Source organism: Atta colombica, unplaced genomic scaffold (genome assembly GCF_001594045.1).
Source record: "Atta colombica isolate Treedump-2 unplaced genomic scaffold, Acol1.0 scaffold187, whole genome shotgun sequence".
Classification (NCBI taxonomy): Eukaryota; Metazoa; Arthropoda; class Insecta; order Hymenoptera; family Formicidae; genus Atta; species Atta colombica.
In genome coordinates this window covers 19,143-32,132 of record NW_017259279.1, presented here as the reverse complement: position 1 = coordinate 32,132, position 12,990 = coordinate 19,143, and the positions used below count along the sequence as shown (strand labels likewise).

The 12,990-nt window shown below is 33.1% G+C and overlaps 2 protein-coding genes across 2 annotated transcripts in view; one reads left to right on the top strand and one right to left on the bottom strand.

Annotated features, from left to right (window-relative positions):
• Positions 1–695: 695 nt before the first annotated feature.
• LOC108686614 (fumarate hydratase, mitochondrial-like) lies at positions 696–11,770 on the bottom strand. The gene is made up of 7 exons (XM_018192012.1): positions 11,560–11,770; positions 8,431–8,568; positions 8,105–8,305; positions 7,689–7,971; positions 5,455–5,717; positions 4,972–5,361; positions 696–848 (listed from the first exon to the last, which is right to left on the bottom strand). The coding sequence occupies exons 1-7, from the start codon at positions 11,677–11,679 to the stop codon at positions 720–722; spliced, it is 1,524 nt and encodes a 507-aa protein (XP_018047501.1). The 5' UTR covers positions 11,680–11,770; the 3' UTR covers positions 696–719.
• Positions 11,771–12,934: 1,164 nt separating this feature from the next.
• Positions 12,935–12,990, top strand: part of LOC108686615 (NAD-dependent protein deacetylase sirtuin-2) — a 4,656-nt gene continuing 4,600 nt past the window's right edge. Inside the window, exon 1 of the mRNA XM_018192014.1 lies at positions 12,935–12,990. This exon is cut by the window's right edge and continues 1 nt beyond it. The gene's annotated coding sequence lies outside the window, so the exon portion shown is untranslated.

Below are 12,990 nucleotides of genomic sequence, written 5' to 3'. Positions count from 1 at the left end.
TTTTCTCTCCTTGTTTTTTAAGAGCATATAGTAATTAATATCTCGTTAAACATTGCGAAAATAACAAAATGGTAAGAGGACTTTTCGAATCAATTTAATCTATTCTATCTACACAAAAGCAGTTAGGAAAAACTTACGAGACACTGTACACACACACACACACACACACACACACACACACACACACACACACACACACACACACACACACACACACACAGGATATCTCATCACGACAAATATTTTAAAGACATGTTTTTTTGTAACATTTTAGGACGAAAAATCTAATACTAATATAATAATAAAAGTCTAATATGATAATAAAATGTGGAAGCTATGATAGTTTTCAAATAGAAAGATTTTAAAAATTACGAATAACGGAACCAGAATTTCATGCGCTCAAGGATGGCAAGATGATCAGTGTGAAGATGCTGAATTTTGTTATTGTCAAAAACATTCAAAGAAACATTTCACTGATCACCTTGCTAATCCTGAACACACGAAATTTTAGCCCGTCTTTCGTAATTTTTAAATGCTAAAGATTGACAAAAAAAAAATCTGTCTTAAAAATATTTATCGTCAGTGATGGGACACTCTGTATGTACACACACACCACACACGCGCGCGCGCATGTGTGTGTGTGTGTGTGTGTGTGTGTGTGTGTGTGTGTGTATATATATTGATGTATATTTCTATTAAATATTCTTCCAACGTAGAAATTATTTCGGTCCAAGCATTTGTTCGGGTCTAACCCATTGATCGAATTGTTCTGCCGTTATTCCATGTTTTAATGCCGATTCTTTTAATGTAAGCTTTTCTTTGTGTGCATATTTTGCAATTGTAGCAGCCTATAAAAAATTATAGATATAAATCGTTACAAAAAATATTAATAATTTGTGTGTACACACACACACACACACACACACACACACACACACACACACACACACACACACACACACACACACACACACACACACACACACAGGGTGTCTCAGACAACTCGTCCATTCTTTTTATCTCTGCAGGAAAATCCAATCAAAAATATGTTCAGACAAAGTTGTGGGGTTTAAAAAAACTCGCATAAAGTAGCGACAGTGTCGCTGCGCGTAGCTTGGCGCCGAGACACTACCAGTGTCTCCAGATCTATTTATTGATCATATCAATTTGACCTTGGGTGGCTTTGCCAAGTGGTTGTCAAGATCACATCAATTTTTTTAAATGGAACATCCTACTTTTTATTCTAACAGTTGATGTCAAGAGCTTTCCAAAACTCTATAACAAAGTATCTTTTGATTAAGTAAATCTCGAGTTACGAAGATTAACAGCAGCGCCGGCATTAGCATTACTAAAGTACTGCGCGAAACTTGCCCGGTCGGATTTACACCTTGTGTGTGTGTGTGTGTGTGTGTGTGTGTGTGTGTGTGTGTGTGTGTGTGTGTGTATGAAAAGACTTTCCGCAAGTGAGGATTAGGAAAACGCTGTCGCAACAATCTTTCAGCACCAACAAATGAACCTCAACATTCACCCAAAATTAATAACATATCGTATGTTTCTTCATTTGAATAAGATATGGCTGGATAAATCTATGAAAACTCTGAGAAGTAAAACAAAATAGTGAATATTTATTTATCTCTGATTCACTTTTATAGCAACATAAGAAAGTCTCTACTAAGATTGAATATTTATTACTAGAGTCCGGACATTTGAGCTCGGTCCCAACGAGTTGCGCGAGGAGAGCCGTTGCGTGCGAATGAGTCGGGTGCTTATTAAAGGCGCGAAACAGCAACAAAGTTGTCGCGCGGTCAGCTTTAGTAAGAAAACGATGGTCATTTTGAATACGAAGTTGAAGCTAGCAGCCAGACTGCAGCAGCCAGGGACGAAGGATGCTGGGATCCTCGGAATTAAAAAGTAATAAAATGCATTAAAAATGCATTGAAAACAAATCCTACACTTAAGATAATACAAAATAAGTTGAAAAAAATTATTATTATAATAACCATAAAATTAAACAAAAAATGTACTAAATCTTTATAAACTATTTAACAGCCAGGCCATACACGTAGAGACTTGACAAAAATCATACATACTCTCCAAAATACGATGAGACAACGATTTGCCCGGGGACGGTACTAAAATTAAATAACATTTGTAAACTTTAGCAACCAGACAACATGCATACGCATAAAGATTTGAAAAATCACAGATACTCTCCAAATTGAATATAAAACTGTGATGTGTCGATATACCTGAGGACAAATGTTATTTAATTTTTATATTAACAATTAGTATCGTCTCCAAGCAAATCATTGTCTCATCGTTTGTACTCATCTTGGAGAGTACGTGTGATTTTTGTCAAATCTCTACGAATATGCGGTCTGGCTGCTAAATAGTTTATAAAGGTTTAATACATTTTTTGTTTAATTTAATTTCATGGCTATTAGGTGTACAACTTTGCTTCCGCCGTTTTTTCCGAAATTCGAGGCTTTATTGTAAAAAACTGGTTATACATTTATGATTCAAAGTATTGTCCATCGCTGGCCACTACTTTCTCCCATCTTTCGGGTAGCGTACAAATCCCGCGTCGAAAAAACTGTTCATCTTTTGAGGCTATCCACGAATCGATCCAATTTTTTACTTCTTCATAAGACCGGAAGTGCTGGTCAGCCAGGCCGTGTGCCATTGATCGAAACAAGTGATAGTCAGAGGGAGCAACGTCTGGAGAATACGGCGGGTGGGGTAGGACTTCCCATTTCAACGTTTCCAGTATGTCTTGACCACTTTCGCAACATGGGGTCGAGCATCGTCATGCTGCAAAATCACTTTATCGTGTCTCTCGTTGTATTGCGGCCATTTGTCTTTCAATGCTCGACTCGAACGCATCAATTGCGTTCGATACCGATCGCCTGTGATTGTTTCAGTCGGTTTTAACAGTTCATAATACACCGAGCTGGTCCCACCAAATACAGAGCATGACCTGGGAGCCATGAATATTCGGTTTGGCCGTCGACGTGGAAGCATGGCCGGGAACTCCCCATGATTTTCTGCGCTTGGGAATGAACCCATTTTTCGTCCCCAGTCACAATGCGATGCAGAAATCCCTTCCGTCTTTCAAGCAGTTGTTCACAAGCAAACAAACGCCGTTCAACATCTCTCGGCTTCAGTTCGTATGGCCAATTTCCTTGCTTCTGAATCATTCCCATGGCTTTGAGGCGTTTTAAAATGGTTTGTTGAGTCCTAATGATCGTGCCAATTCTTCTTGATTTTGATACGAGTCTTGCTCAAGTAATGCCTCCAATTCTGCATCTTCGAAAACCTTCTCTCTTCCACCGCTATGCCGGTCTTCGACGTCAAAATCACCGTTCTTGAAGCATTGAAACCACTCACGACACGTTCTTTCACTAATAGCGGCCTCACCGTAAGTATTTGAGAGCATTCGATGAGCCTCAGCCGCAGATTTCTTCATATTGAAGCAAAAAATTAAAACCTCCCGCAAATGACGAGAATTTGTCTCGTAAACTGACATTTTCAATCGAGAATAACTTTATGATGCAGACACAAATCGACTAATGTTTCTATGGGGTTATGTTGACAGATACCCAAGTTTATTGTATGATCTATTTATTTCGACTACCACTTACCGCTAAAGCTATCTATAGGAAAACGGCGGAAGCAAAGTTGTACACCTAATAATAATGTTTTTATATTTCAACTTATTTTGTATCATCTTAAGTGTAAGGCTTGCTTTCAATGCATTTTTAATGCATTTTATTACTTTTATTATTTTACTATTATTATTTTTAATCCTCAGCATCCTATTCGCCCCTGGCTGCTAAGTCTGGCTACTAAGTCTGGCTCCTAGCTCCAGTTTCGTATTTTGAACATCTTTCATAAACAAGTAAACATTTATTTATTCACTAGAAACACTAACATATGCAAGTACACGCGTAGATGCGCGTTCGCACATACACAAAAGGTATAAATCCAAGGCAATCTTCATGTGATACACCTTGGATAATGTTAACACCAACAGTACTGTAACTTTTAATCTTTATAAGAGATTTACTTAATCAAAAGATACTTTATTAAAGGGTTTTGGAAAGCTTTTGATATTGGCTATTAGATTTTAGAATAAAAAGTAGGATGTTTCATTTTAAAAAATCGATGTGACCTTGATCTGACCTTGGCCACAGTCACCCAAGGTCAAATTGATATGATCAGTAGATAGATCTTTTTAAACCCCACAACTTTGATCTGAACATATTTTTGATTGGATCTTATCCTACGGAGATAAAAAGGGTAGACAGGTGATATGAGACACCCTGTGTACTACATTGATCAAAAAGTTCCCGGAATTACCACCAGGTGATGCTCTGAGTCAGATGATTTGAGTTCTGTTTTTTTGGTTGCCACATCTATCATTGACATTCCCACCAAATTTTATCACCATAGCTTGACATTTGTAAAAGTTATGCCGTCGTGAGTATATCTATCTCTGCACGTATTTTCGATTTTTTACAGTTTTAAAAATGGAGTTGAATTTGCAACAACGAGTTTATATTAAATTTTGCGTTAAAAATGGATTCAATGGTGTGAAAACCTTGGAAATGTTGCGAAATTGTTTCGGCAGTGATACTCTAAAGAAAACAGCCGTTTATGAGTAGCATGAAAAAATCATTACGGGGAACACGTTTTAATAGTCGAAAGGAGGTAATGGAAAAATCGAAGACGGCTCTGATGGCTATATCGACAATAGAATTCCAGAAATGTTTCGAGAGCTGGATCAAGCGCTGGCATAAGTGCGTTGCAGTTGATGGGGAGTACTTTGAAGGGGACAATATCACTTTTGATGAATAAAACTTGTATTTTGAATTTTCTGAATGAATTCCGGGAACTTTTTGATCAAGGTATATATATACAAGAAACTCCTAACTCCATACTCATTCTAAAGAAATATAAATTTGTAAATACCTTGTCATAACCAATATATGGATTCAATGCTGTGACAAGCATCAAACTTTGATTTACGTTTCTTTGTAAATTATCAATATTAGGAACAATGCCAGCAACACAATTTTTAGCGAACGAAGAGCAGACATCGCCTAACAATCTTGCAGATCTCAAAGCGTTCGCAATTATAACTGGTTTATTAACATTAAGTTCAAAGTGTCCATTACTACCACTGATGCTTATTGCCACATGATTACCAATTACTTGACAACACACCATGCTCACTGATTCAGTTTGTGTAGGATTTACTTTTCCAGGCATAATAGAACTTCCCGGTTCATTTTCTGGGAGAGATAATTCTCCTAAACCGCATCTAGGTCCACTTCCAAGGAATCTGATGTCATTTGCGATCTGTGCAGATTATATACATAAGCTATTAGAAGGACACAAATGATCAACAGATTATAAATATAATTTTTAAATAGTTATGTGTCAAATACCTACTTTCAATAGAGAAACAGCTACTGTATTAAAAGAACCGTGTACTTCGACAATTACATCGTGCGTAGCCATAGCTTCAAATTTATTTGGAGCACAGACAAAGGGTAAACCAGTGAATTGTGCAATTTTTGCAACTACTTTTTCTGCAAAGCCTTTTCGCGCATTTAGTCCAGTTCCAACCGCTGTACCACCAAGAGCTAATTGATATAATCTTGGGAGTGTATCTTTTACTCTTTTAATACCATATTCAATTTGCGTAGCATATCCTGCGAAATATTTTAATAATATATATTAAAGATCTATCTCGATTTACATGCTTGTAAGCATCGTTCGTCCTTTAATATTTGACTGATAACAAGAATGAAACTGATGCTTGCAGCGTAAAAACAACACATTCTAGAGCTGTTTTTATGACTGACTAATGTACACTTTTGGAACCTGATGTGTGTGTGTGTGTGTATATATATATGTTGATTTGGCGAAAGTGAGAAAGAAAGTTCTAGTGCAGTCTGATATAGGAATAAAACGCAGACCTATTATATGCAGGATTGGTCATGTATTTAAAATTTTCATTTCAAGCACAATTTCAAGCACAATGCAAATGTATTTCAGCGGAGCACGTGAAAGTGGACATCAAATATTATTCGATAAAACAACTACTATATATAGCTACAACAATATCAATTTTTCGAGGAAGTACAGAGGGCCTCTCTAGAAATACAGAAACGTCCAAACAATTTGAAGAGAGATTCAGGTTATAAGTAGGATATATATGGAAGAATAGACTGCTTTCTTGATAAGCCAAAGAAGTCTTCCTCCTCTCTTTCTCAACATATCTTCGCCCCTCTCTACAGCATTTACATAAAAATAGTTCTCCGGAGGAGCAGCTCAATAACAATGCGTTCCTTGATGAAGCGAATGGCAAGATCTACGAAACGTTGGCATTAGCAATGGATGGAAACACGCAAACTTTCTGGCATCTTTGACGATAATATCCGTGAAAGTCAAAAAACCGAAAGTATTACGTATTTAGTATTTAAAATCGAAAAATTGAAAGTTTTATATATTTTGTAATTCAAATAATAAGATTGACTATCAATTTTAGTATTTGAAACATTTGCATTTACACAAAATATTTTCTCAGAGCGTTGCCACAATAGAAGGAATAAGGAATTGGGAATAAGAAATAATAATTTCAACTTAGAAATTGTGTATTCCGGTGTATCTGATTTCTGATAAATTGAAATCATTATTCTTTATTTTTAAGTGGGGGGATGAGGTGGCTGCACCAATTTTTCGTTATTATAATGCTAAAAAAACAAAATACGAACATTTTCATGTGCTTCACTAAAATATTAAATACAATTATCTTATAAATATTGTTATTTTAATAAAAGTTTTAAATATATGTCCAACCTTTATTGTATAAATATGAGTGATTCTAGATTAAAATACGAGGGTGGTTAAAATATAATCAAAGTTTTTTGTGTGTGAATACAAATCAATGTTGATAAATATGTCAATGTTGATTTGTATTTACACAAAGAATTTTGAGAATGAGAGTGAGAGTGTTTCTTCATGGCCTAAATAGTTGTAACCTCATAGCAATGTAGTCATTATTGTGAAACAGTATAGATTATCATTGTGCAATAAGTTGTTTAACTTTTTTGTGAACGAAAAAATATTAAAGCCGTCGAAATTTTACATAAACTGCATAGTTCAAAGAAGAAACGCTACCGAATGCGCAACGGCATTATATTTGAATATTGTAACAAAGATTACAGAAACAACTGCTACAAAACCACAACTATACTGTGTCCGACGAAGAGACCAACCATGGATCCGCACATTTTATGATTGAATTTGAAGGATTTGAGCGCGTTATTTAGTGCCATGTATTATTGTTGTACTCTTGGATATAGCTCCAAAGCGTGGTCTACAATAAGTTACCAACATCGTCACTAGTCGCAATGCTTCATGATAGTCAATCAGAAGCATCACTAATTACTATTGACACTTCTGATTGGCTGTTGCAAAGCATTATGACAGAGAGTTTGCAACTTATTGTAAATCACGCTCTAGGATAGGGTCGTCCTCTTCATGAACGCGATATACCCAGGGCGTGAGCAGACGCTCTCACCTGTTAGTCAGTATAAATATGTCTATGTTTATTTGTATTCAACACAAAAAGATCTCGTTCACGTTTAACCATTTATGTAATTTGCATAAATATAAACCTGAAAATTCTTGACCCAATGTCAATGGTACTGCATCCATGGCATGTGTTCTACCAATTTTTATAATATCTTTCCATTCATTTGCTTTATTTTGTAATGCTTCATGTATTTCTTCTAAGCCTGGAATTAATGTTTTATGAATTTCTAAGGCAACAGCTATATTCATAGCTGTTGGAAATGTATCATTGGTACTCTGTGACATATTAACATGATCATTTGGATGTACAGGTTTTTTGGAGCCAAGTTCGCCACCAAGTATCTCAATTGCACGATTGGCAAGAACCTAAACATTTTAAATACATTTTAAATATGTTAAATCAAATAATTATTCATAGGATAATCACTTTATTTCATAGGATGACGATATAGTTTAGTATATAGTTGATATTGATATTGAAATTAATATAATATTTAACCTCGTTAACATTCATGTGAGTCTGTGTGCCAGATCCAGTTTGCCAAATAATTAAAGGAAAGTGATCATTATATAACTTTCCGCTTATTACTTCATCTGCTGCCTTACTAATAGCATCGGCAATTTTAGAATCCAAGTTATATTCTTTATTTACTTCTGCAGCAGCTTTTTTTAATATACCCATAGCTATTATCAACCTACACTATAAAAATAATCATTGGTTATTTCAAATATTTAGACGAGAGAGAGAGAGAGAGAGAGAGAGAGAATATATTAATTAAAAAAAAAAAAAAAAAACAAATAGGTCAATTTATTGTTCTTGCTTACAGGCATACGTTCAAATGTATCACCAATTGGAAAGTTCATCAGTGCTCGAAGAGTTTGTGCACCATAATATTTGTTTGCAGGAACTTTTAATTCTCCAAATGTATCTCTCTCAATTCTGTAATTTTTGTGTTCTTGTTCCTGCACATAGTATATAATTATATTCACATTAATAACACTAAAATATATTAAATCATATATGTATTAGGTACTTTTGTAGTATAGGTACTTTCATATGTATATGTGTGTTTTTGTCTTTAATATATTTCATGACAATAAAATTTATTAGAATCGATAAAGTTGTATTATACAAAAATTATCATGTAGTAGTTTGCTTTCTGTAGATAATTTTGTAGATTTTTCTAAAGATTATCTTATTTTCTTATTAATTCGAACTATATATAGATTTCTTTGCTTAAAGAAAAAATTCTGCATATTTTAAAATTAAAAAAACTAATGATTTATAAAATATCTTACTTTATAGAGATATTTTCCTCTATTTAATCTTTAATTTCTTTAATTATTCTCCAAAATATTAAGAGATATAAAAAATCAATAGTTTTCGAGTTATTTTATACTTTATGGCACACATGAAATATTAAATCTCGTGAGCTTATTTAATTGTTTAATAATTAGTAATTCACGAGAACATAATCTTAATACTTTTATAAACAGAATGAGAAGAATCAATTGGTGAAAGAAAACACACAGTTGGTTATTTAAAAAAATGAATCATTTTTGTTTAGATATTTTTTTAAAGTAACTAAATTTTCTTTATACCAATTCATTTTAAGATACAATTGCCAAAAAATTAATAGTTCACGAAATATCTAATATTTCATGTTAATATGTGCCAGAAAAAAGTATAAAATATCTCATAAACAATTGTTATTTTGATATCTACTTTTATACAGAAGAATTGGAGGAATCACATCATGTAAAAAAAAAAATCATAAAATTCTATTTAAAAAAATAATGATCTTTTTAAAGTATTTACCAAAAAAAAAACAATATAACCAAAATCCTCCTCAAAACCGTTCCACTTTCATTTGAAACATTCTTTTGCATCATCAAAAATAAATGAAATGATTCAAGATGTTTGAGTTAAGTGGACACCACTCTGTAGTTATGGTCCAAAATTTACTGTTAGTACTAAAACTCTACAGTTTATATGTCACGTGCACATTATATACTTTCAATGCTGGCAGTAAATTTTGAAATACAATCTGTATGTCAAGGATAGAAAAGAAAGTGTGTATAACTAATGTTAAAGGTCAAATTCATTTCTTCAAATTATACACACATACACACACGTATGCACGCGCCGCATGCACGCACGTACACACACATACACACACACACACACGCACACACACCTGCTCTGTGTGTGTGTGTAATTTGAAGAAACGAATTTGACCTTTAACATTAGCTATACACACTTTCTTTTCTATCCTTAATACACATTCGGGTCCCTACGACTCCATATTTGTTACCCTAACTTCTGTAAAAATGAACATATTTTTCAATTAATTTTTTTTTTAATCAATAGAGAATTGATTAAAGAATAAATCCATAATATGCAAAAGTCGATAGAATTAAAGAGTTTCGAGACATATAAATACAAAGAAAAAGAAAAGTTTAAGAACACAAAAAAATCTAAATTTAGCAAATTGCTGGGATTTCTGGAACTCTATTGTGAAAAGCTAAAATTAAATCTAAAAAGCTATTCTATCTAAAAAAAATAAATACAGCGACAAAATATAGATTTCTTACGATATCATGTAATTTTTATCGATTAGTTTTTCCTTATTTTCAGTTTTAAAAAAATAACTAAAAATAATAGGATAACTGTTCCAATTGTGCTTGTCCCTATTAGTGTGCTTTTGTATTTCGAAAAGTCATAAAGAAAACTAGCACAAATAAATAAGAAAAAATATTTTTTTTTGTTAAATTAAATTATTAATGCATACAATATTTTATTTTTTATTCTTTAAAATATTTAAAATACTTTAATACTCTGACGATATTTTATGTTTTGAGTATTAAAGTATTTTAAATATTTTTCGAAAGATATGAGGAATTCACGAATCCAATAATACGGATCGCAAGATTTTAAGCTTGTCCCTATTAATGTCCCTTTATTGGAGCTGAGAACGTTGTGTTATGAGTACACTTTGAAATAAATATAATTGAAATAATAATTTATGTAATATATTTACAATTAGCTTAAATAATAAACAATTAGCTTAAATTTATTACCTATTTTAGTAACTATATGTTAAAATGAGTCAAATGTGGATAGGCACACAAATTGGAGGCACATTAATAGGGCCTGCTGCTTAAAGGACTCACAATAGGGATAAAAACATGTTTTCTATTTTTGTCAAAAGCATTATAAAATATTAACATTTTTTAGATTAAAGAAATATTATAAGAAAAAGAAGTAGATAAAAAACTGATACTGATTGCAAGCAGATAAAATTAAAGCTACAATATTTAATAATTAATTCAATAATAAGTAAATTGGCTAAAAGGCACATTAATTGGGGCAGTTATCCTGTAATATTACTTTATTTTTTCTCTGTTATATATAATATAACAGAACAGCTTCAAACTATTCACCATTTTATTAGAATTATATAAGATGTTAGATGTAATCAGAACACACACACTGGCAGAAAGACTGAAGGTTAATAGAATGCAAAAGTTGTCAGCTTTGCTGATAAACATGATAAGTAAGATGTAAGTAAACATGTCATGTGTGCGTGTGTATATGTGTAGATATAAAATAGGTACATATAGATGTAATTAAAATTGTATTTTAATATTTGTATAATATCAATTTGTATAATATCTATTACATATTTGGAAATGTGTGCATATTTTTAATATCATGACATTTATTTAAACAAAATACGTCATTTTTTATAAAAGAAAATTAATGACATACTTAAAGAATATATGATATTATTACGATATTATTACGATAATAAAAATAAATTACCAATAAAATTAAGAATATTAGTATATAAAATTATGTAAAATTAAGTATTACATAAAAGCGCGCGCGCGCGCGTTGTGTGTATGTGTGTATAAGATTAAAATACATTTGTAAGATTGTCGTGTATGTACCTTATTGATCATAATGACTGTCGAAGTAGATAAATATAATTTTAATGAAGAATAAACAGACAATTTTTTCAATTGATGCAAACTGTGATTAGCGAGATGATACTTCAGCATGTTCAACATCGTCGTTTTCGAAGTTTTGACAATCTATGTTAAATTTTTAGTAAATTCTAAAGAAAAGAAACATCAGGGAATAGACACGAATAACGAACAATAGAAGAAATCTTGGGTGCGTTCCCATAGAATGCATTCCAAAATCATATTTTGATTAGGATGCGTTCCCACAGAATACGGGACTGCGAACGTTCGTGATTGGTCATGCGACTACATTCCTCTGATTCCGCCGTTTTCTTGTTCAAATTTATGGTCCGTATTCAGAACACGCTTACGATGATGTTAGCGCGCTAATATACTATAATTTACGTTACGCCTACTATAGAATTTCAGAGATAAAAGCGCGCTTTTATCAATAAAAGAGCATTCGGAATACGGATCTATGTCTTTTCCATCGATATCTAGAGACTCTATAGTATAAGGCGCTCTGTACAATAAAAGGAACAGGGAACAGAAAACAGAGAATAAGAATTTCAACCTATCAGAAACTGTGTATTCCACAATACATGATTTCTGATAGGTTGAAATTCTTATTCTCTGTTCTCTGTTCCCTATTCCTTTTATTGTACGGAGCTCCTAACAGAGATTCGCAAAATATCACGTGATCGATATATTTCTCTGATTGGACTGGAGTAATTCGTAATAACTGCCATATTGAATTTACTATCAATGGTCTAGTTTTCACCGAGTTTCGGTTTTTACTCGATGGAAACTAGGCCAATGTACTCAACATGATTCCTGTCGACTGCCGTGAAATGAAGTTATTAATCCTTCAATGTTTTGGATATTTATTCATTATTTCATGATTTGCATTGAACGTGCATACCTTATGTACAGAATTTATGTTCTCAACGAATTGCGTCGCTGTAACAATAATACTGGCCTAGTTTCCATCGAGGATTTAAACCCGATCAGAATGTAAGAACAATCAAATACAATTGGAGCATTCCCCTGATGTTCAACTAACAATATTGGCTGCGATGCTGTCAGTGGGAGTATCACAGCCAATACGGTAGCAAGATTATAATTCAGCTAGCAATCCAGCAGGAAAACAAGCATAGTGTGCCGCAGACTTTAGTGTAGATACGAACCATATCTACTTTCAACGATATGATTTCGTTAGTATCAGAAAATGTATGTTGTCACGTAGTTCCCAAACTGAAAATGGATGTACTGGCGGTACAAGCAATTTCGACGGCAATAGGCTGGCATAGTCTCTCTTAAGTTTCTCTCTGAGCGTGATATTTCTTTAATAGTATTTCGTCGGTCACGTCGGTGATTGAATGGATTGCTTGTATAGTGGATGTATCACAAGTCACA

Excerpts from the sequence above, each read along its gene's own strand:
- LOC108686614 (XM_018192012.1), bottom strand. The coding sequence starts at position 11,679 with ATGTTGAACATGCTGAAGTATCATCTCGCTAATCACAGTTTGCATCAA. Across the intron at positions 7,972-8,104 it reads CTCACATGAATGTTAACGAG|GTTCTTGCCAATCGTGCAAT; the intron begins GTTAAATATTAT and ends TAAAATGTTTAG. Across the intron at positions 5,718-7,688 it reads ATTGGGTCAAGAATTTTCAG|GATATGCTACGCAAATTGAA; the intron begins GTTTATATTTAT and ends AATATTTCGCAG.